We start from the raw sequence: 24,826 nt of genomic DNA on the forward strand, positions 1-24,826 counted from the left end.
AATCGTTTCGAGACCCTTACCGAGACGAAAACGACCAATCTAAAACGATCCGGTCGAAAGCATTTTTACGCCGCCGAGCGTGGCTTTCAAAAGACCGCTGCCATTATCCACAGATCGGCTGGGCATACGCAAGTGGGCGCACGTCCACAGCTTGCATGCACAATTGCATGCATATAATCGACAACATATCAAGTATAGATGATTTCCCTAATCATTAGTAGAGGCCGTTATCGAAGGGGGCGGGATTAGATGTTCGATCAAAAGAGCTTCCTAATACGTACCCTCACCCCTTACTCCAGATCTCTGTGAACATCCGTGTTCATTGGCATCCACGAGAGTCATTCTAGACATAGAATGCTAAGGGTGACGAGTTCTTAGAGTCTATGTCATTACTTTGTGTCTTGACATGACGCGAAGTATTCGAACGGTTTCCAATTTTCCACAATAAATTGGCGGCGACTCCACAAATGCAAACACTTGTTTTCCCAAGCGCCCCCGTGTCCACAAATACAACGTAAGAAAAATAAAAAATATGGAAAAAAATAAGACGGAAACAAAAAAAAAATATGCGAAATGGGCTGGACGAATAAATTTTTCGTCCAGGTCTGGGTCTGAACGAAATATTTCTTCGTCCAGCCCATTTCCCATATTTTTTTTTCGAATCCATTTTGAACTAATTTCGTCAACAAATCTATCCTAATTCCGTCTAAAATCAAGGCATCTATCCTAATTCGGGAATCAATCGCTAATAAAACATAAATTTGAGACAAAACTAAATCGTAAACTCACCTCGTTACTAGCTTCATTGTTGAAATCGTTGTTAAAATCGTTCTCGTTCATGTTGTTAATTACAAAACCCGCTGTTTTTTTTTTTTTTTGAGAAACCGTCTTTTTTTTGTTGGATAGATTTTAGTGAGACGGAAATTGAGTTGTGTTTTAGTGAGACAGAAATTGAGTTGTGTTTTAGTGAGACGAAAATGGAGTTGTGTTATGGAGGGCAAACATGAAAATTTATATTAAATATCGACGATAATTAGTAAAATTGTCGACGATCTTTAACAGCTCCCTTTTAAAATGGATAAAAAAAGTCCCAAATCTTTTATAGTGTATTCCGATTTTGACCCAATCGGTGAGCCGTATGATCCAACCCGCCTGACCAGTTTGCCCAGATAAATAGTAGTGTTACTAGAGGGAGTGTCAACTGTCAAGTGTGTGTTGGTGACTGCGACTCTGTTGTGCATGACATAAGCCGGCTGAGGCATGTCTGATGCGACGGTCAGAAGCGATGGCAACGGAGGGGACGAATGGGTGGTGGTGGAGTGCAAGGACCCCACTCTCATCCAAGGGTCATCAGATTCCACTCCTCTCTCTCAAACTTCCATCTCTACTTGTCACATTTCTTCCTGGGACATTCCCACTATTCTCAATCATCAGATTGTCAAAGTCAACATCCTTCGCTCTAGGTTTGCTTTCTTCTTACCATATACTCCTCTATTCGTCTCAATCCTTTGTTTATCTTTAATTAAAATACAGTTAGTTCTTATGTCGCTTAATTACAGGCTGATTGAAGAGTCTACTTATTTTCGAACACTATTTGCCGGGAATTTCAGGTACTTTATTTTATTTTATGCTGAAATTGAAATTGGACAACTACAACAACAGTATTATCTCAGTTGCTTTGCTGGAAACAGACTCTTTTGAATGCCCCCTAGTACAAACTAAAACTATTCACAAATTCTTGGTAAAGACCGTCCTAAATTAAGACTGTTTTAAGCAAGACCTACTCTTAATTATTAGGTTGTAGCTGTATTTCTCTTGCAATCTCTAGTACCCAACAGAAATTTACGAATGCTTGTGTATGGTATTCTAGTTTAATGAGTAGAAACCAAAATTCGACTGAGTGTATTCTGATTATTAGTGGTATGTCCCCCAAAAATTAGGGTTGTATTTTATTCTAGCTAAATGATCAAGGACTTGAGTACAAAATGATATGGAGTATGGATGCATCAATGAATAAACGATTTGTATGTAGGTGAGGCTATCAGTATGCTTATATATGAGTTCGGTTGTGGTCTATATACTCCTCGGCTTTTAGTAGATGAATTGGTCAAGTATGTTCTGGTGTGGTTTTGTCTTCGTTACTTGTGAAACTTAAGTGACTTTGTTAATTCAAATATTATTGTCCAGTAGTTGGCTATTGGAGACAAGTATTCGTCATCCATCGGTTTGTGATACAAAATGACCCACTAAAAGTACATATGCGGGATTATTGAAATCTGAAATAGTTGTCAATCGACACAATTTTCATTGTGGGTCATCCCTTAAGGCATTGGAACTCGAATGTTCTCTTTGTTTGGTCAAATTCAACTCTAGGTTGGTTATTTTAATTTTTAACTTTAGATTTTGCTCTTATATGTGAATTTATATTGTTAAACTTTTTCTATGGTTACTATTCTTATGGAGTCAGAACACGCTGACGGGACAATAATTTCATAATGTTTTTTATTATTGGTCTATCCTCGATGAGTTATCGTCTTTTCTTTATTAGACTGATTTGATTGATTTATTCTTATATTAATCCCCTTTAACTCTTTTTGCCTAACAGTGAATCATCAATGTGTAGCATTTCTGTGTACTGGAACCCTGAGATGTTTATACCTATATTGAGGTTCATCCATGGATATCACATGGAAATCACGATTTTTAATTTTTTGCCACTCTTTGAGGTCAGTGTTGCCCCTGTTTGCCTGTTTTTGTATAGTTGAATATTAGTATACACCTGCTTGTAGTCAAATTGTTGCAGTAGCAGAGCGTTCTGGTTTAGTTTCTTTGCCTGTGCCCAATTAGGTAGTTGACATTGTTCTGAGTCTTCTGACTTAAGTTAGATGCTAGATATGTGTAATATCAACAAGGACAAATAGCTCTACTTTGTAGGTATTGCAGAACTGACTGGCATTGACGATGCCAAATAATGGAACTTGATGATGAGAGTTTCCAAAGTATCAGCGTAATCTTTTGCCACCACAATATGATTCTCTCACTGCAATCTTGCAGGCTGCACTCTACTTTGGACTAGAAAGGCTTGTCGTTGAATGTAAAACTTGGTTTTGTGATATTATGCTTAAGGAAAGGCTTTCTTCGCAGCAACTTCGTTTGGATGATGTTGTTCGTTTTAGGGATTTTGGTCTGGAACACGGTGAGACTTATTCAGCCAACTTCCATGCGTCAAATATGTTTGGTTGAGTGCTCATCTTTTGCATTAATAACGAATTCATGAGAATCTTTGTACATTGACAGCTGTTGATTGGGTAGTAGAACATTGTACAAGCTACGTCGCGAAAAATTTTGTACGTATCAAAATCGACTTTGTTCCTTTGCAAGGGCAATTGACGTGTTTTTCTTTCTTACAATATTTTTCATAGACTGGTTTGGTTTGGAAATCATCCTTCCCATTTTTAGTGTCCCATTCTATTTTGGAAGGATTTCAGGAGAAGTGATGAACTACCTACTCTACCCCTGTATTAATGAGAGCTGAGACCATAACATTGTGGTGGAGATGGTGATAGCTCATTATCTGGGGGCAATATTGGATGCTTATCTTTTTTCCTTGTTAAATATAAAAGGGGGACAATAAAATTGGGATGGAGGGAATAATTAATTTTTCAAAATCTTGATTTTGTTATGAGGCCAGGAGTTCCTCCTGGTTTAAAAATGTTAAATCTCAAGAGCACTATGCTAATAATTTTTGTGAGCATTGTGCTCTATGGCTAATCAACTTTTCTGCTTTTGCTGTTTATGTGTCGTCCCCAAGACATCTATCTCATTACCACTCCTTTTGGCATTTCTTTTAATCAGATGTGGGCTATGTCCTGCGACATATTTGTTGACGTTCCATACAGCTTCATTCTTGCATGTGTTAAGCACCCTCATCTGACGGTTTACAGGTTAGTTTTGTCATGAACAATTTTTCAGCCTTGACAAATGTACTGTGTGCATACATAATTTTTTCTTGTCATTACAGTGAGAGGCATCTTTGTGAAATGTTACTAGCATGGTCTGTTGCAAACATGGAAACAAGTGGCTTTGAAGATGTTTGGACTGACAAGTGCAACCAGAAGGATATACAGTCAAGCAAGTGGCCAAACATATTTGAGGAGGTAATTTCTATTGTCCAATAAACATAAACTTATTTTCTGATGTTGTTGACGTTCTTTTGCCTGAAACCTCTATGTGGGTACAAAAAAACCAGTAATGAGTATCAACCACTACAAAAAAAAGTAGACTCATGAAAGCTCTATATGCGTGCATGATGAAGTGGCATGGACAAATTTACATCATTTTCTATATTGCTGTTTAATTCTGTTCAATTGATCTTTCTTTAAGATATTTATGTGAAGGGTAGTTTATTTAGCTTCTGTGTGTGTTAAAGCAGCCCGTGTTTTTGAGGACTTATGTTACTTTAGTTCAAAGAAATTGGGGCATCCCATAATTTTGTTGCTTGGTGGATTTCTTGTCCTCCAGTGGTTTTGTGGTATCATACAAAATACTATTTTTGATTAGTTCATTTCAAATTGGTCGAATCAAAAGGCTTATATTTTTTGGTTCTAAATAATAATGGAATAAAAAAAAACGTAGTTGCTCATTCATGGACGAGTTTTACTCTTTCATGGACTTTTTTTCATTATGTTTCCATAGTATGCCCTTTTGAGTAATTCTCTCTCTCTCTAATTACCTCCATCAAAAAATTGATCAAATCCATCAAATTACACAATTAATCAAATATGTCAAATTACACAATTACACAAAATTATCTCTAGTAGGCAAGCCCTTTGCCTAATATACTGCCGCTTGATTACATCCCATACCCCTTACCCGGTGCAATTCGCTGATGGTATTTTTTGCTGCAAATCTGCAATTTCAGCATCAGTCTTGGGGCAGATGAGTGTATGATCATTAGAATACGATTGTCTCTTCTCTAATTCCAAAATCCAAGGAATAAGATTTTCAATTTATAATCATTGTATTGTCGTTTGTTTTGGGATTTAAAAACATGAATAATAATGACAAATTAAGAATTTAGAGACTGAAGAAGTGTCTTTCTTTGGCTATACGGTTATATGGAGCGTCTTTCTTTGGCGGCTACTTGAGTCTGGGGGAGGGCATTGGCAAGTGAGTCAGGAAAATTGAATATAGAGAGAGAAAATTGAAAATTGGGGAGTTGAAATAAAAGGGGTAAAATAGTCATTTTCGTCCATGAAAGAGTAAAACCCGTACATGAATGAGCACCACCCAAAAAAAATGGTTTAGTAACTTAGCTGCGCTTATTTCTATAGGCAGCCATCATTCAATCCAATTCTTAACACATTTTTTTTGGGTTATTTGGAAAGTCTCCTTATGTTGGAGCACTAAGGCTGTGTACTTTTGATTCCCCCTTACTCTAGCTCTTTCATTATTCAGGGTATTTTCTGCATTCATCAATATGATATTTGCTGGAGTTGGCGATTGACTGGTGGTCGTCGCTATAGTAACTTGGTAGGTCTGGAAATGAAACTAACATGTGGAAATGTCTGTGTTGCAGATACGTGTTGACCTTTTGCCACTCTGGTTTATCATGGGTATGTGATGTATTTCACAGAGGTTTCCAAAATTGAATGGAATAATTCTGGTGGATGTAATAATTTTGTGTATTTTTTGTTCTAATTTTAGCATCGAATTCAAACTTAAGATGTTTATAGGGAAATGCAGGTGTAGTTACTTTTCCACATTTGCGAAGCAGGGTGTTCCTAATACGTTTGGTCTTCTAAAGGGATTGCCCAAAGACTCACATTATTTGGGTGTGGCTGATGACTTTAGTTACGCGAGAATTCGGTTGACAGAATACTCACAGGTATTTGCTTTTAAAAAATGCAGAAGTATACTATTCCACCAATTTGGTGTATTCCTTTTTAAATGTGTAAGCAGTAGATAATCGATTGATGGTTAAATAAAATGTGTTCATTTTGATTATATTCTTTCAATTTATCTCAGAATCTGTATAGAGGAGTAATTTCCTGGCCGCCATATGTTATTTGCCATCACCTTTTAACAAATGGTCCTCTGCATAATTTATTTTGTTATACACGTTTCTGTATCATTCCCAATGAAAATGTACATAATTGGAGTTGCCTTGTGATGGTTGTCTTCCTATCTATTGATCCTTAAGGTCACATAATGCTCTTTTTTGGAATATTTTTTCTGGTGGTTTGCTCATAGATTCGTGAATTGTCCTGATGTATCTGGGTATATGACCAAGTATAATAGTTTAGTACACACTTAACAAACATATGTTGCAAAAAATCAGCTATCATAATAATTATTTAGATATCTGTCTAGATCCGTTGACTATTCTGCATGTAGAGGATGATCATACTAGTGCATTATGTTTAAAAAGGATACACTCCCTTTGGACAATGCTCTGTGTTCTTTATCAACATGTTTGTAAGTTATCTTGCAGTATATAATATAACTTTTGCTTATTGTGTGCAGAAACTCGACCTTTCTGGATGCCCTCAAATAACAACATTAATTCTACTACTTTCTTTGCTTCGTCCATCAGACGGTCCCTTATTATTAGATGCTATAAGAACAAGTAATATTGATCTCGAGTATCCAAAATGGCTTTCACTTTTCCCGATTTTGTCTTTTGAGGCAATGGCCGAAGTTGACATATCCAAGTGTTCTCTGTTGCATCTTGGCGCTGCAGTGGATTGCTTTAAGAAGTCATTCCCTTTGTTGAGGACCATTAGGATGGCTCAATTCTTGGATTTTGAAACAATTATGTTATGCAACCTTGTGGAAAATTCTACCATTTGTGAAGTTGACTTAACAGTTGATGTCAGTCCCCTTTTACCTTCAAAAGTATCCGTTTTACATTCTGAGTCAGTAAGTAGACCCACAAAAAAAAGATATTATAATATTTCTCCCCATCGAGAACCAAAACCATGGCCATCAAATATATCAAAGCTTACATTGGAAGGACGAACTGACTTTTCAGGTAAAAGTGGCATTCTCGCTGACCTATTTTATAGCTGCTTATAATCTTTTAGATGAGAACAAATCAGCAAACAGAATTCAAATTCAATGTTCTTTGTTTAGAAGTTTGCTTTTCACCTTTTCAGTACTTTTGACAAATGACTCTTCGAATGTTTAGTCAAAATTTTGACAGACATAAAAGGATGGAACTGAAAATGGCAGTGAGAAATTGGAGAATATGCTGCTGACCAGATTAGCCATTAGTTCTTGTCTGAAATTGTTCCTTTCCTTCTCTTTGTTTTTTTTTTGTTTCTTCAAACTAATTCTCCAACGTGCATCTCTTTCAAAGTTTTCTCAATTAAACTTTCTGTACTTCACAGTCCCTTCACATCTCCTCTAAGATCTCTTTCATAGCCCCTTACATTCTTTGTTAGCTCTCTTTCTCCTTTTCTACTTTTTATCTATTTTCCAAAATGGATAATCAAAGTGGATCATGTTAGTCAACCCCAAAATAATTTTGGGACGAGGGCTTTGTCGTTGTTGGGCTGGATGAATAATAAATTATATATGTAATACTCTATTGTAATAGAAGTAGATTTTGTCTTTGATATGACTAAACTTTGCTCTCCCGTTCAGGTAAATTTATTTAAATAGTGTTTTTATTCTTATTTTGATAATCCTTGATTTGGTTTTTTAAATGTTGCTGGCAGATGCAGAGCTCCTTGATGTTGCAGAGTGCTGTGCCTCCTTGATCTATTTGAACATTAGAGGTTGCTTGTCTGTAACGGATATCGGTATTGCAAATCTTATTGTAAGATGTGCAAAATTGCATTCGATTATAGCCACAAACACCTCATTTGGAGGAAATTCAATTTCTGCTCTTTGCTCTAGAGCTCAGGGTACCGCAAATTCTCCTTTTACAGAAGTAGATGTGGAACATGTAAAGATATCAGACATTAACCTACAAATGCTTCATATAGGTGGCTGCAAGGGTGAGTACTTCTGCGCTCACAAATCTCCTATATATCTATTCTAATCATCCATGGCTTTCTGAAATTGACTAGTTACTGACATCAAGTATCTTGTCAGTTGTCATTATTTATTATGGTTTCAAAATGAACCAAAACAAAAAAAAAGATGCAAAATGTGGCTGGAAATTTTGGAAGTTGCTTGAATATAAAAGCAAATTCTTGAGTTATGTTTTTGAAAATTTTGGAGTTATGTTTTAAAAGAATGAAGTGTATATTAAATGTATGTGGTAGCTGTTATTTTTATATTATGTTTAGCAATAGCAGATGTTGAGCTATTGACAAACAACAAAAATCTCTTCTCTATCAGGCTGCTAATAAAAAATGATGAGAAACTACGATAGAGATTCTGCTATTATGTAATACTTGAAGCTCAATTCATTATTGAGTAATGGTGTCTTGATTGCTTGGAAATAATGAAATATTGTATGGTATGGTCATAAAGTTAGAGATAACAAGAATAGCACTTTCATGGGAGCTCTTTCGCTCCCTTTCTATTTCTTTGGGACAAGCACGAGGTTTGCACGAATTTGTAACGAGTATGGCTATTAGGCCCTTTTCTGCCCTCCTATTGATTGTGTTATGGGGAGTGTATCTATTAAACATTTCCCTACCGTAGATCATTCGATTGCGACATTGCATGATGTCTCATTCTCAATCATCCATTAAAGATTGAGGATAGCACATGAGGTGCTATGATAATTACTCCCTACTCCCCAGTATTATGGTGCACTAGTATATTTGAAACTCACCTCTTTTTTCTGTTAAGGTGCTGCTGTTTGAAGTGGCAAACAAGTATCACCAGTTTAAAATTATCTATCTTTTTAGATAATTGGAAAATAATTAATGCACAGTTGCCTTATGAAACAAAAAAAAAGGGCTGTTAACTTGTGCAGGAGCTGCATTGCATTAAAAACTGCGTCCTTATCTGCCAATAAAAAGAAAAGGTTCTACACATATTTTAGGATGCAGTGTTAGGATCTGAAATTTGTGAGGAGCTGTAGTATGATGTCTCAGGTTAGACCGTTTGTGGAGCATTTAATTTTATGGTGCATATGTGAAGAAATATTATTGCCTTGATTGGCATCTCCATTTTTTTAATGCTTTACATTGCTAAGAAAACAGTGGCTATTGCATTTCTCTCTCTCTGAGAAGCACCTTGTAAATATTAATCTTCAAATTGCTAAAGTATGCACGTACCTCTTGTTAATCTTGTTCCCGTGCAGGTGTCTGTGAAACATCTCTTGTGAATATTTTGTCTAAAGGACGCATGCTCAAGAGTCTTTGCTTGAGAGACACTTGCCTGGTAGACCATGCGTTATATAGGTTTCTCGGTTCTGCCTTGGAGATGCTTGATGTTTCTAACACCATGGTTAGTTTGTAGCTATGTGAATAAAGTAACATGATATTTTGTTAGAGTTCGGAGAAATGAGGTCTCCGATTCCCGAACATAAAGTTGGTTCCTGACTTCCTGCCCTAGAGTAATGATATTATGGATTAGAGACCAATGAGCAAAGAACCCCTTTGCACCCCTTTTATCATTTAGACGTAACCAAATAAGGACACTTAATGGCATGCCTGGAATAGGAGCAGCAAGTGGGAGGTATTTGGAGATGAAATATGGGTGGTGCTTTATTGTAGCGATGGTTGAAGGAAGAAGAGTTGGCGATTTAAAATTCTGTATCTGGGATAATTTATTACACTAGGGCATGATAGTTGAGCTGTTTCACCCAAATTTACTCTAATTCTGGCTTGCCCCAACACTAGGAATGTGCAAACAAGAGCCAGGGTTACCTATTTATTTTTTTATTATTTTTTTAATATGCAATATGCGATATCCGATTAATGACAATTTCTTAACAACTTAAAATCAGTTAATTTCATCTCTTGTGTTAGTCAATTGCTCTTACGTATGCAACTAGACTTCATTGTTCGAAGCATGCGTGAAGGTCGAAGTGAACCTGTCAATTTCACTGTTAGAAGCTCTTCCCTCAATAAAAGAAAGACAAAAAGAACATAAAAGGCTTGTATCTTTTTCTTGCATAGTGAAGTATGTCATATGATGGACTTTCCAGTTTTGATTATTTTTTTTTTATATTTTATTTTAATTTTTGCTGTTGTAGATTTCAAGAGATGCTTTATTGTACATGGTTATGAAAAATCCTGGCCTGGAATACTTGGAAACCAGTGGATGTAGGAATTTGTGCCTACATGGGAAAAAGAATAGTGAAGACAATTTGGCATCTTGGTATCCTTGTGAGAAAATTTTCAGTATGCTGGGAAAGGAATGCCGGTTAGAAAAGCTAGCAATTGGGTGGGGTTTCTCTGATTCATCTGTCCATGCAATTGGTCCTGGTTTGAAATCTCTTAAAAATTTGAAGGTGGGGTTAGGCGGATCATTAGGTCCAGAAGGAATGAATCTGTTGTGCACTTTATGTCCTTTGCTGGAATCTGTGTCTATTACGTTTCAGGTATTGTCGACTGCTCATGCGCATTGTATACTACTATATTATACTATTATAGTGATTTTGAGGTCACTGTTTTGCCAGGGGTTAAATGATTAATTTAGAGCTGTCTACAATTCTAATTTTCCAACAGAGAGAGTAGTTGTGAACTTATATTTCTTGCTTGTACTTTTGGTCAAAAGAACGGATATTTGCTTGGAATGAGATGATATTCATTATAAGAACCAGCAATTGATTCAAATCTTTCATGTCATTCGCAAGATGTAGCCTGGTTACCTATAAAAGAACAATAAGTGCTCTCCTAGATGAGCAAAATGTGCTGACGAGAGTACGAGACTGGAGTTACTTTTTTGTTCTAAAACATATCTCCCCGTATATGTTCTTCCAAATCTAAACAATTGTGGCGTCTATCTACAGGTGATTTCTGATATTGCCATCATGAAATTGTTGGTAACATTGAAAAGCTTACGGGCATTATCTATTTGCTATTGTATCGGGGACATATCCCAGCTGGCCTTGAATTGTAAGGCTCCACACTTGAGAAAGTTAAAGCTGGAAAGAGTGACTCCCTGGATGACAAATGACAACTTGGCTCTGCTGACTCAAAGTTGTGTCAACTTAATTGAACTTTCATTGGTGGGATGCACATGTTTAGATGGAGGTTAGTATACATTATTATAGAGTGAAAATGCTATAACACTATGAGTTTGTTGAGAAATTGTATCCGACGCATGCTCGCATAGTATTAAATCACAGTATGGGCCATAGCATTCTAATCTCACTAAATACAGTCAATATCGCCTTAGAATGTGATAAAATACCGCCACGGTGATCTTTATAGCCTATACAAGGGTAATGTGTTTTGACTTGTGTACATTTGACCTCCCCTTACATGCTGCTCGCGGGAGCCCTCGAAGCACTTAGATAATGTGGTTGTTTGCTGTACAAAAAGCTTCTTTGTGTTTTAGACCTGGGATTAGGGTTGCATACATCCGCATTTTTGTTATTGCACCAGAGCTTTTATCGGCATTGTGGTTATGTTTTCATTGCTTGGTGAATCATACACAGTTAGATTAGCTGTTTTGTTCGTGGTACTTATGTCTAATACTGTGTGTCCCTGACTTTAGTGGAAAAGATATACACTCTTATGGAATATCATGCATCTGAACATTTGTTCTGCATTTCACGTTGTTGCCTAATGAATTCCCTCTTTTGTAGATGCTCAGGAAATCATTTCATCAGGTTGGCCAGGCCTTGTTTGTCTCCATTTAGAGGTACTTACAAGGATTTGTCAGTTCGAATCACTTCCTGTATTTTAGTATCCTGCTATCGTGTTTTAACAGAAAAGTGTGCATGCAAGTACTGAGATATTGGTACCCAAATATGGCGCTGATGTCTTGCTTGGTTTATCTTACATATGTTTTTTTTTTATTATCTTCATTGGTAGTTGGTACCATTAAATAACTAAGAGAGAGAGAAATGTTGAAAAAAAAGCGGTACTAGGTATTGTTCTGCCTTTTCTACGTAGATCTTTTGAAACAGAATTCTTGAGCAACTAATGGTATGATGTTATGGCTCTTTCTCTGATACCTCTAATACTGTAAACTGTTCTTGTTCACTGGGTGTAAAGTGTGAACAAAAGAGCATAAACTGATTTGGTCTAGAGTACCATTTAATTTTTGTTTTTGCTCATAATTTGGCATTTGGTAATCTATTTGAGTAATATTATAAAGTCGAGCTATGGTTTGAATTCTACCTGCCGATAACTTCTTTAATTTTGCTTTCACTTTACTACCATTGTGAGTGGTCGTTGAACCTGTAAAAGACGTTGCTTTTGACTCCTGATTTAGTTACCTTAGCTTACTGGTGTTTTGTGCTTATAACGTTTGTGTTAGGACTGTGGATTAATAACTTCAAAAGGGGTTGGTGCTCTTTTTGACTGCAAAGCAATGGAAGACCTCCTGCTTCGCCACAATGTAAACTTCGTAATGCTTTGTCTTTTGTAATGTCATATGTATGAATGCAGATGGATCTTTCAGAAAACACTAGAAATTATATGCTTTACTCCGCCATATTTTTCGTTTTGGCTTTGTCGCAAATAAATTTATTGTAAATTTCTCGTATAACCCTCTTATAATTTTGTATATGAAAGACGGTCAAATAAAAGGACCACATTTCTGGTTTCTTATTCTGGTTTATTCCACATCTTGCATTTTTCTTGCGTAGTATATTTTTAAAGCTTGCTTCTTATTCTGATTGTTTATCTTAAGTTCTGAGAAAAACAATGTAAATATGTAAATTGGAGAAATGAAGCGATGAGCGATCACATTATTATATAAATAATGATAACTCTGACTATGAATTGCTGCTTGCAGGGCTGTGGGATCTGGAGAAACTTTATAATCCATGCTGCTTCCAAAGTAAGTCATTTAGGGTGCGTTTGGATTGAAGGAATTGGAGGGAAAGAGAAGGAAGGGATTTGAAGGGATTTGAAGGGATGAAAAATCCATTGTTTGGTTAGCAAAATGGAAGTGGAGGGATTTGAAGGGGAGGGAAAATGGATCCCTCCATTTCCCTCCTCCAAGCCAAATTATTTTCTCTCCAACAACGGCAAGATTTGAAGGAAAAACCACCTCCTCCATTCTCCCTCCTCTCCCTTTCCTTTCCCTCCTTACTCCTTCCCTCCCTTTCCCTCTTTTTTTGTTATCCAAACACACCCTTAATACTGCTAGAATATGTAGTACTCCTTCCGTGCCATTGGGGGGTTAATTTTTATCCTTTTAGGCTGGTCCGCTAATTGTTTAATGTTTCTGTTTTTGTAAATCCTCTCCATGTCAAACAACGAAAATGCCTTGATTTTTATCCCATGTGCAATGAGAGGTCCCCCTAACACACAAACAATAAATAAATAAATAAACCTACAAAAATTATTTCACATGGGTATTTCAGTAATCTACTTGTTCAAAAGTCCCCCAACCATACTTCCATGTACATCTTCTTAACTGTGTCCCAAAAGTGAACGTAAACAATCAAATGGAACGGAGGAGTTATATGTAATACTCGTAAATGACATTCACCATAATTGTAACAGTTGCCTATGCTTAGAAGTTTATCACTAGATTGGTGTGATGCGAGTGAAGGCGACTTAGATCTGCCGAATGTGAGTACCACCATTTTATCTGTTATTTATTTGATTTGCAGTAGTTGATTAATTATGGGGTCTTCAATAGAGTTAGTCTAAACATGTATGTGTGTGATGTTATGTTTGAATCAGATTGAGGATCCTGGACTAATATATCAGTCTGCAGTGTGCATATGCCCTTTTTTTAATTGATGTAATCACATGCTGGGCTGGGCAGTCTTGGATCCACACAAAACATACCTGTAGTTAAAAAGGATATGTAAACAATTGGCTAGCGTAGACCAAAGTGGAATTCGTAATCTATTGACAGGGTCACAGGAATTAATCAGTCATATTCACAAGTAGTCTTTGCTGATTGCTTGCAAGTCTTATAACCAAGTGAAGATAATGCATAATGGAAACCCCCTATGTAGAGTAAAGGTGGCAATCAGGTCTGACCTTAGGTCGGTTATGGGTCAGTTTAAGCGGGTTGTGCCATATCGGATTGGGTTGTGCCTGGCCAGTAACGGGTTGCAGGTCGGTTACAATTCATGTCGGTCATTGTTGGGTCGTGTCATCATCGAGTGACAAGTCGGGCTCGGGCTCGGGCTCGACTCGGCTCGGCTCGGCTCAGGTGCATTTATTATAGTTGAGGCACGTGGTGGGATCTATGGTCGTGTTCAGATTTCCAATTTGGTATATTGGGTTCAATAGTGGTGGCTGGTCGAACTTTTAAGGCTAATTATGGTGTTCGGTGGGTCAAATATGGTGATATGGTTGTTTTGGGGGGGCTGAGTGCTGACTGTGAAGGTTTAGTAAGTTGTAGGTTGTGGGCTGAAATTTTCGGAAGTTGCAAGCGGGAATTTCCAGGGTGGTGCTTGTTGGGGTCAGTAGGTCGAGGGCAGCCGACGATGGTGTGGTGGTGGAAGGATGAGGATATTGGCAAAGAGTTGTGGTTATAGACGTAATGACGTATAGTTAACATTAAATTAGCTCTAATGTAAAACGGACTCTTTTAATAGCTACTTTTACCCACTAATATGGTTAGATTTGGCTTTTTACATATATAAACTGGATTCGACTTCTTGTTATGTTTAGTGTTTATATTCCCTGTTGCAGTTTACGGACAGGTACTCACTGAGTAATGTAAAGATATCAAGATGCAAGCTCCGGAAATGCTCGTTAGATTTTCACAACATAAAGGCTCAGAAGAGACCTGTACACAAGGAAACGCTAGTACTCTTATGGAACAGCAGGAGTCTTCAGAGGACAGTTGTCAAAGAGAGAATCACATAGTATCATACTCTAGTAGCTTTACCTTATTATAACTAAAATTTGTTATTATAATTGTAGATCAAATGAATTAATTAATGCTCGGTTGCACCCTGCTCTACGGTCCCGACTCCCATGTTCTACTTCTATCTTTAGTTGAAAACTTGAAAGTGTTTCTTCCTCGGAATCTTTAGAATTGTTCCATTTATTTTGGACATGCTTAAAGTTACTGTGATGTTACAATTACCTGTTTGCAGACGCAGAGTATAGGTGTAATATAAAAGTATAGGTGTAATATAAAGCAACGGCCTTTTTATATCCGTGTACAACTATTGCAGAGGGATATTTTAAGGCTTGCTTGAACGGAGGGTAGTTACCCTCGCTCCTTTAGTTTGTACGCAGTGTCCGCGTACTGACTAATCTTATTTTTGTCCTAGATTTCATCAAGTCCATAATAGTAACTTGAGTTCTCACATATTCTAATCACTAAGGCCTTGTTTGGATAGAAGGATTTGGAAGGAAAGGGAGGGGAGGGATTTGGAAGGAGGCAATATCCATTGTTTGGATAACAACATAGGGGTGGAGGGATTTGGAGGGGAGGGATAATGGATCCTTTCATTTCCTTCCTCCAAGCCAAAATATTTCCCCTCCAACATAGGCAAGATTTGGAGGGAAAACTCCACCTCTCCATTCTCCCTCCCCTTCCCTTCTCTCCCTTTCCCTCCCCTCCACCCCCCTCCCTTCCCTTCCCTCCACTTTTGCTATCCAAATACACCCTAAGAGAAATGAAAGGAGGGGAAAGGAATGAAATTACCTATAATTTTCCTCCTTATTTGGTTAGAATAAGAAATACGCTAATTAATAACACCAACATCCATCTTTTCAATCACCACCACCAGGCATCTCCTATCAATAGCACCTGGCACCATCAAGAGAGCCGATGGCGCTGAAAACATTCCCTTTAAAGGGATTCATTAACTTTAATTGACTTGCTCTTTTTTGAAACCCCCCAAACAAACGGCCCCTAAATTCAATCTAACACACATACACTATATTTGTAACCACAATATAGGTACTAGATTTTTGCAAAATTAGGTAAAATCTGCTTTTAATATCTACTTCGATTTTTTTCCCACCTCATGCAATTCAAAAGAAAATTGACTATTTGGGTTCGTTCCGATTCATTTTAGTTCAGTTTAATTTTGTTCCATAGTTCAGTTTAGAAAGTTTCAGTTCAAAAGAATATGACTATTATACCTTAAGTTAGCAAAAAAAAAAAAAAAAAAAAAAAAAAATTCAAATTTCAAGTCATGATATCACAAAGCACAAAAATCAGGACGAAGAGATAAAAATTGATCAAACTACCGATATTTTTATTGATCACAAATATTAGTGGAACGACAAACAATGAACTGAATTTTCAAACATCTTAAATTAAGGGTAGTGATAAATACGCGGGTGATATGTACTAATCCACGGACATTTGCTCTTACATGCAAAGGTGGGGGCCACTCTCTCTAGGCAAAATTCCCGTTTCTTGGTTGTTTTAACTAGTGGATTTAGGGCCACCCTAAATTAAACGCAAGTTACAAATAGGCGTGAGTATTTACTACAAATGCGTCGATAATAAGAGGTTGAATTTCCATTAAAAAAAATTATTTGTATTGATCACAAAATGGCGGGTATTACTTGTAATGTTTGGGGGATTCCCTTATTTATGTATGTAGGTAATTGAGGAACATGAACATGATGAGTTTATTGTTTTGATTGCAAATGAACATGGCAATTATTTAGGCAAAATGAGTGTGTATATGAATAATGATAGTGTTGGTCAAGTTTCAAGTACCAAGAAAATCAAGGCACCGTGGGCGTATCTTTGTGTGATCCCTACAATTCCGGGATGTTAGAGTCCGTACACTCTCAAACAACTTGCATTTTTTTTTTGTCGAGGAACTCAAGGTTCATGAAACTATAGGGTGTGTGTAAACTCTAAATTGTGAAACAAGTAACATTGGTTTACACGCGTTTTACTCCATTACACGTACATGAAAGCAAAGAAAATGAACTCAAGATTCTTTATTATCGACCTATAATAGATTGATTTAAGACTAATCTTAGATTTAGGATTGGGGAATTAAGACTAATCTTAGAGAAAATATAATACCAGCATTGAATAATTTTCTTAATTAATCAATTGTAACAAGCAACCGAGCCTGATTTTCACAGCTATAACCCAACCCTAGACGCAGAAGGTGTTGCGCTTCCAAGGGACGCATCTGTTGTTGTGCCTGTTTTAGGCTGGTTTCCATCTCTGAACTCTTCTTGTTCCGACGTATTACATTAGTCCCTATTAATCCACTATTAACCCCTATCGGGGTCGTGGGAAACCGACTATTCTCCTTTAATTCTTGATTAATTGGTACAAGGAATCCTAGGAACCGTCTTAATGCCTCTTAATTCGCTCGATTAATTGCAATGGGGAATCCTAAACTTGCTTTTTAATCTTCATTTGGGCTCCATTTATTTACTTGTCCACCAACAAACGTTGGTTTCTTCATGCTCGGGATTTCCCAATTCTTCCCAAAACGCCCCTCTATGGTCAAGTCTTGTTTCTATTAGCTTTGTGAACTTTGGTGCTTGCTAATTTGACGGGAAAAAGCTACCAAATGCTTCATTTCCTACAAAATGCAATGAGTACAAGCAAAAACACTTAGAACACGGAATTAGCTCACAAATACATTTATTATAAAAGTGCAATAATCAAATAAAACCGAGCCAACAAGTAGGGAGTAAAACCATATATAAATTAGACACATCAAACTCCCCTAAGCTAAACCCTTGCTTGTTCTCAAGCAAGCACATAAAACCAAGACAAGGGCAACGAGTCACTAAACCTCATTAATTGCAAATCCTAATATAAGCTAACAAGCACAATGAATCATAATCCCAAAACAACATGGGCATAGGGAAAATGCAATACATGGATGAGATTTACACGACGGCGTAGTATCAAGGACTTCACATGGACATTTCAACTCTTGCATAATCTTATTGACATCTGACTCCTCACGGGATAACACTCACACTTATAATATGAATAAGGCAATTTTATGTGAAAGACACTCTCTTATCTACGACTCAAGAGAATGCTCCCGCCATCTAGCATGGTAGACATTCCAAAATTAACAAGATAATGCTAATCATGATCAAATATACACAAGTAAAGAAGCCAAGAAGACAAAGAAGAAGGCTAGGGAAAATAGGTAAGAAGGTAGACAAATGTTTTTGGTCATGTGGAGCTAATGTCAAGCTAGAAACTAACCAAAAGTGCAAGGATGCTCATTCCAAACGTTAACCGTTCCCAAGCAACAAGAACTAGAGTCAAAAGCAGCATAATGACTCATTTTTTTCATTACGAATCACTAGTAAACTTCCTAAAACAATTCTTTATAAAACACGGAAGTAACTCACATCTTCTTCTCTTCTTTTTCATCATTTTTTTTCAAGCTTCTTTCTTTTCTTTTTCTTTCATTTCATCTTTTTTTCCAACTCTTTTCCAATTTCTTTTCTTTCTTTTTTCAATTTCCATCCAACATTCAACATTCACCAAGATACGGGAATCAACAATCCCGTAACAACAATGCTTACGATAGTAACAAATAACCATATCCTAAATAAGAGAGCATCCCACCACAAGTAGCAAGTCACTAGCTCGACAAAGGTAGGCAAAGTTATATGTAGCTAGGAAAGAGGGTAATTTTTGGGCAATATATGTAAGCAAACAAGTGAATGGCTTCTAAATGCAATCATGATAGTAAAGCTCATAAAAAATGGAACAAAAAACATACTTGTGCGTATAGATGTAACGCACACCAAGAGGAGAAACTACACACACCTAGATGACACCGGGTATAGATGCATCGACCATTAGAGGCTCTACCTTAACAAATATGTAGCTTACCAATGTCAAGATCAAGTCTACTTTGTCCAAAATCCATCCATCACCCACTATGTCAAGACATCCCTAAGTATGCAAAACACGTCAAAAGCGTGATTCATGAGCTTAGAAAGCTACAATAAGGGAAATGCAAGGAGGAATGACATTATGTAATGGACAAATGGGTTGACACAACATGGAACTTTTTATGAATTTTTTTTCAATTTTTTTGGATTTTTCAAAAATATGAAAGCAATAAACAAGTCCACTAAATCCCTCCCCCAAGCTAGAACAACATTGCCCTCAATGTGTAAAATGGGTTTAAACGCAAAAAACCACATAAAAGGACAAATAAAACCAACAAGGGGAGATGAGGATGACACATGTGGAAATAAAAAAGGGAAAGAAAGCATACAACCGCGTAGAAGCTCCCCCAAGATAGCTTAAAAACGGGGGCAAAGTCCCATCCAAGTAGCAAAGTACCTGCGAAAGACAAGCTACTACATACTAAAGCAATCAAATGATCTTATTGTCTTAACTATTACAACTGAATTAAAATTGTCCAAAAACCAACATAAATAAATTGTCCAAAAACACTAAATTACATCAAAACCAACTAAACACGGGTTGCCTCCTGAGAAGCGCAATTTAAAAATCTTGTTAGACTTGTTTTTTCTCAAATGCATGACCATCTTCATATTTAAAAAGCAAGTCAAGGCCCGTAAGAGTCTATCATGCATATACCTACGCATGAGCAATACAAAAGCAAATGTAAGCAATTGATAAAATTAAAGCATGAAATATAAAGGGTAAGGAATGATATATCTTATCAAGGTGCGCATGAGAGACTTCCAAGAGAACCACCGTACTACTCCACTTGTCAGCAAGAGATGGAGTAACAAGCTTAAGACCATGAAACAAACCGTTAGTGCTCAAAATATCATCATGAATGGTCTGAAATTGGTGGCATGAAAACTCAAGGAGGTGAGATTCATAAAAAATGGGGGGGTTCATCCCACTTAATGTAACACCCCGTAAATTTGAAGACCTTTATTATATTTTAAAAGTAATATTTTAATCTATTTTAATTTAATATTAATTTATTTGCTTTAACACCCCGGCCCAAACCTGGTCGTGAGCGGTTACTTATGGTAGCTCACCAGGCTGTGTACATGGCCCACAGATCAACATGGGTCCTTTATAGCGCATTTTGTCCTCACTCATACGCATCCCGGGAACCTTCCCAGGAGGTCACCCATCCTAAGACTACTCCCAGCCAAGCACGCTTAACTTTGGAGTTCTTTCGCATGGATGACCATAAAAGAAAGTGCACTTTGTTGATATGAGTAGTACTTCCAATCCCTTTAAGCACTAGTCATTTAAGCCTATCACTGGACCTCTTCAATTAACCTGGGGTGTTACACTTAACCTCTAAATTAGTATCACTAAGTCCTCCATCAACCTCAAATGGATCAACTACACCCTCCGTGAAAGGATTTTCAAAGGTTTCTAAAGGCTCGGACAAAACCTCATCCTATTCACTACGATCGGTCTCAAGATCACCCATGGCTAGTGTGTCATCTACTACAAGGTTATTGTCTTTAACATGAGTCTCTAAATGGTCAATTAGAATGACAATAGGGGGAATTTTAAAAGAAAAAGTCGGAACATCATCATCGTCATCCAAAAATTCAAAATCAATAGGGGCAATAGACTCACATTGGGAGGGTGGAACGACAAAAGGAGAAAAAATAGGTTCACGTGTCTTGGTTTCTTTTGAGAAAGTTGGTCCAAACGAGCCTGAACAACTTTGAGCTCCTCTTCAATGCGCCATAAAGCTTGTTGGCGAGCTACCTCCCGACATTGGGCAGCCATGAACCTTAGGAAAACCCAAAGGTCCTCCCTACTCTTATAGTAAAGACTCCCACAACTCATGTAAAGAGCCAAATCACGGGACCCAGAATCCATACCTTCAAGCACGACCTGACCCAATTCATATTCACTGTAAATACATCCAAAAGAAACAATACGGCCAACATATTCTTCAAATTAGGAAAGATAGTCATGAAAGGGTTGGCTTTATTGTTGCAAGAAAGGGAATACAACCATTATGGAAGGCTAAACAGGTCCCCCTTGAGATAGCTTCATTACCTAAAAAATAGGCACTAAAACTACAAAGAAACCGTGAGAACGGTCCCAAGGAACATGTGTTCCCTAGGACAAAATAAAACAAGATAAAATTCAACAAGTAACAACAAACAAAATCATGCTCCCCGGCAACGGCGCCAAAATTTGATAGGCTATCGCACACCTAACAAAGATAAATACACTAGTAACAAATGAATGTAGTAGTAGGGGTCGAACACAAGGAGACGGGAGTTGCTAAACAAGTTGTCATGGAGCGAATTTTATCAAGGTTGATTAACGATTGAGTGTTTGTTTTGGTTGGTAAAACTTGTGATAAAATGATGTAAAATTAATAATGATAAAAGAGTCTAGGGGACTCGGGTTACACATGTAATTATGTAAATGCTCATGTCAAACTAGGAATTGATAATAACAATAATTGTTTAGGTCTAGTGACAACCACCTCTCGGCCTTGCTTATTGTCAACCATAGAATGGGTACTTAGCGAGCTTTCGCTATTACTAGATCGGTCTACTAAAACATGCTTAGTCTAATTCAATTTCGTGCCTCTCGACTTTTAAAAGTGAATTGACAAATTTAATCTAAGATTGTGATAAATAATCAAAGACTAACAAAATAATTCAAGCATGTGATAGAAACGTTTAATCGATATTATAGCATTCTATTTCAACAATTACAAATACTATTTATGCATGGCTCCCCTAATCCCTAGACTAAAGTACTACTCACACATAATGAAAACTAAGCTATTAACATATGAAAACATGATGACAATGGAATAATAAAATAGACGGTATAATGATTAAGAAATGATGAATTAACAAACTAACTAATAATGAAAATGACAAAGGAATTAACAAAGTAAGTACTAGAAATAGAATTACCTTAACAATAGAAATGGAACATAGAAATGAAGAACAAGGTAGTAAATGAAAATAACTTGAAATGTAATTTGAAATATAACTTGAAATTGCTAAAGGAAATTATCTAGAATAATAAGGAAATGCTTAAAGGAAATCTAAACTATTCTAAAAACTGAAAAAAAGCGTACGAAGGTGTGTAAAACTGTATGAAAAGTATCTCCAATTGACGGATTCGACACCCCTTATATAGGACATAGGGGATTGAAACGTAAAGATCATAAATGCAGGTGACCACGATCGGGGACACCCAACCCCTATCGGGGGCATGGGAAACCGACTATTCTCCTTTAGTTCTTGATTAATTGGCACAAGGAATCCTAGGAACTGTCTTAAAGCCTCTTAATTCGCTCGACTAATTGCAATGGGGAATCCTAAGCTTGCTTTTTAATCTTCATTTGGGCTTCATTTCTTTACTTGTCCACCAACCAAAGTTGGTTTCTTCATGCTCGGGATTTCCCAATTCTTCCCAAAACGTCCCTCCATGGTCAAGTCTTGTTTCCATTAGCTTTGTGAACTTTGGTGCTAGCTAATTTGACGGGAAAAAGCTACCGAATGCTTCATTTCCTACAAATGAAATGAGTACAAGCAAAAACACCTAGAACACGGAATTAGCTCATAAATACACTTATAAAAGTGCAATAATCAAATAAAACCGGGCCAAAGTAGGGAGTAAAACCATATATAAATTAGACACATCAGAAGTTCACCGACATCGGTGATACATACTCCAATGCATTAAAAAGACTAATGAAGTAGGGTAAGTACAACTGATTGGACTAACACCTGACCTTGTTCCTGAAAAGAAAACTAGGTTCTGGGACATAAATGCTTTGTGTAAATACCACAAGGGTAAGGCCCATGACAGTGAAACTATTATAAGTTAAAGCATGTCATTCAGGACATGATTAAAGGCAGTAAGCTACTTCTTCCTCCTCCAGATAAGCTAAACAACAAAATAATTCCTCTTGGAATTTTGGTGATTACAGATGAAGTATCCGTTCTAGATTGCTCGTATCTCATCACTCCACTAGAAGATGAGATCAACATGATAGGTGAAGAAAGATATCTCCCCGAAACCGTGCAAATTCTAACAACATCATCCATTGTCTTTACTTTCAAGAAATTACTTCGGTCATAGAGGATTTTAGCCAACAAGTAGCTAAGTTAGAAGCTGGAATAGCCTTAGTACTAAAGGCGCTTAACTCAACACGCCAAGTTAAAATGGAGAATGTAACACCCCCTTCTTACCCGGCCAAGGTAATTAGGAAATGTTACCGTCTCGGTTTCCCGAGGCAGTGAAATCGGAATTACAATTAAGAAACTTTATTAAATAAATGACAAGTTTAGTTATTAAAACATAAACTAATGAATAAATAAAATACAACCGGTCTATGACTATGTCATCCATGCTACACTACTACTCCGAGTCCAAGGCGCGACCCAAATCTCGATCACGTCAACCTGCTCCCCATATGATCGAAAATATCATATGGATCGACACATGCCACCCCGGAAATAGGTGACAATTATGTAGACACACAAACGTCAGTTTCGATAAATAAATAAAGTGTGACACGACTCAAAGCGTATGAGTATGCAACATGACTATAACATGAGTGAACCACTATCAAACAACTACAGCTACCACGATATTGGGACACGCCTAGACATACCGATAACCACATTGGTATCGGGACACGCCCAGATATACCAACAACAATAAACAGGTACCGGAACACGGCCAGACGTATCGGGTCCGGAAGCCATCCGGATCCCCTGCCAGACGTCGTGTCTCAACCACACGAGTCCCACCGTAACTCAAGCCTTTAATTGAAGATCCCTCTTGGAGTGGGAAGCTCCAAGAGGTGACTCAAGCGTAAGACGGTTTCCCAACCGTCTTACGTCTCCTAAATAACAACACATCCTCCACATATACAATAATAACCAATACATGAAACATAACCCATCCTATCATAATCATCCTCTTAATGATGCAATTAACTACTAAACATGTTATAATGCAAATGCCCTAATTTTGTGAGACTAACTACAACATCAACATAAACAACAACACATTATTGAAACCGAGTAGGATTAACCTACCTTTTAGCAATCTCGTCAAGCTACTCGAATCCGGAGAGAAACCATCTCAAGGAACCGTCTTATCCTATACAAATCATATATTAACTATCACAATACATCCTATACTAATATACACTACAAAACCCCTTATTATTACCCCTTATTATTAACCCTTAATTACCCCTCTTACCCATACTAATTAGTAATTAATTACCCATAATGAAATTCCCCAAAAGTTAGGGTTTAAAAGAATAGAAAAGAGTGATGTTTACTTACTAGATGAAGGAGATGAAGAGGAAGGTGGGAAATCCTCTAATCTAGGCTTGAATCCCAAGTAGTACAGTAGGTGTTTGTGAGGGTTTAGAGAAAAAGGAGAGAGTTTGGAGGGATAAGGAGAAAGATAGAAATGATTTTAGGGTTGGGAAAGAAAGGGTTTAACCCGTGTTCTGAACAACATCACTCGACCAAGTACCGAGTCGACTCGGTCGAGTGGACTTACTCGATCGAGTAGATAACTCACTCGATCAAGTGGACTCACTCGGTCGATTATACCTTTCACTCGACCGACTGGACCCACTCGGTCCGCTGCAGCTCAACATGGTCTAGTCTAGGTCTAGTGTAATGCTATCCTTCCCTCATGCGTGATCTCTTATCGGGTCTAATGGTCCTCTCACGCATCCCAAGGTCCAAGTATGGGTCCCAGAATGACCGGGTATTACAATCTTCCCTTCTTAAAATGAACTTCATCCTCGAAGTTCGCCTCACCCTCACTTTTCCTTAACACTTCCTTACGTCTCATTCGTCTTATGCCTAACTCCCAAGTCTCTTCCTCAAGCATT

General features: G+C 37.3%; 1 protein-coding gene across 6 annotated transcripts; it reads left to right on the plus strand.

The window, feature by feature from the left end:
• The first annotated feature begins 1,121 nt into the window (after nt 1-1,121).
• LOC141592299 (BTB/POZ domain-containing protein FBL11-like) lies at nt 1,122-15,338 on the plus strand. Of its 6 annotated transcripts, none has more exons than XR_012521105.1 (19): nt 1,122-1,463; nt 1,560-1,610; nt 2,606-2,726; nt 3,055-3,196; nt 3,298-3,347; nt 3,856-3,944; nt 4,022-4,157; nt 5,579-5,615; nt 5,736-5,887; nt 6,526-7,033; nt 7,722-8,003; nt 9,266-9,411; nt 10,163-10,510; nt 10,922-11,165; nt 11,731-11,778; nt 12,400-12,480; nt 12,880-12,924; nt 13,596-13,664; nt 14,745-15,338. XR_012521105.1 is itself a non-coding variant. In XM_074412903.1 (19 exons), the coding sequence occupies exons 1-19, from the start codon at nt 1,261-1,263 to the stop codon at nt 14,919-14,921; spliced, it is 2,937 nt and encodes a 978-aa protein (XP_074269004.1). In that variant the 5' UTR covers nt 1,122-1,260; the 3' UTR covers nt 14,922-15,338. The 6 variants fall into 6 exon arrangements, 4 of the variants coding, with proteins under 4 accessions (XP_074269004.1, XP_074269005.1, XP_074269007.1 ...); XM_074412903.1 differs by having other exon boundaries at nt 11,723-11,778; XM_074412906.1 differs by having other exon boundaries at nt 1,286-1,463; nt 1,538-1,610; nt 11,723-11,778.
• Nucleotides 15,339-24,826: the final 9,488 nt, after the last annotated feature.

The sequence above is a fragment of the Silene latifolia genome, chromosome 7 (genome assembly GCF_048544455.1).
Source record: "Silene latifolia isolate original U9 population chromosome 7, ASM4854445v1, whole genome shotgun sequence".
Taxonomy (NCBI): Eukaryota; Viridiplantae; Streptophyta; class Magnoliopsida; order Caryophyllales; family Caryophyllaceae; genus Silene; species Silene latifolia.

Excerpts from the sequence above, each read along its gene's own strand:
- LOC141592299 (XM_074412903.1), top strand. The coding sequence starts at position 1,261 with ATGTCTGATGCGACGGTCAGAAGCGATGGCAACGGAGGGGACGAATGG. Across the intron at positions 12,925-13,595 it reads TAATCCATGCTGCTTCCAAA|TTGCCTATGCTTAGAAGTTT; the intron begins GTAAGTCATTTA and ends TAATTGTAACAG. Across the intron at positions 13,665-14,744 it reads GCGACTTAGATCTGCCGAAT|TTTACGGACAGGTACTCACT; the intron begins GTGAGTACCACC and ends TCCCTGTTGCAG.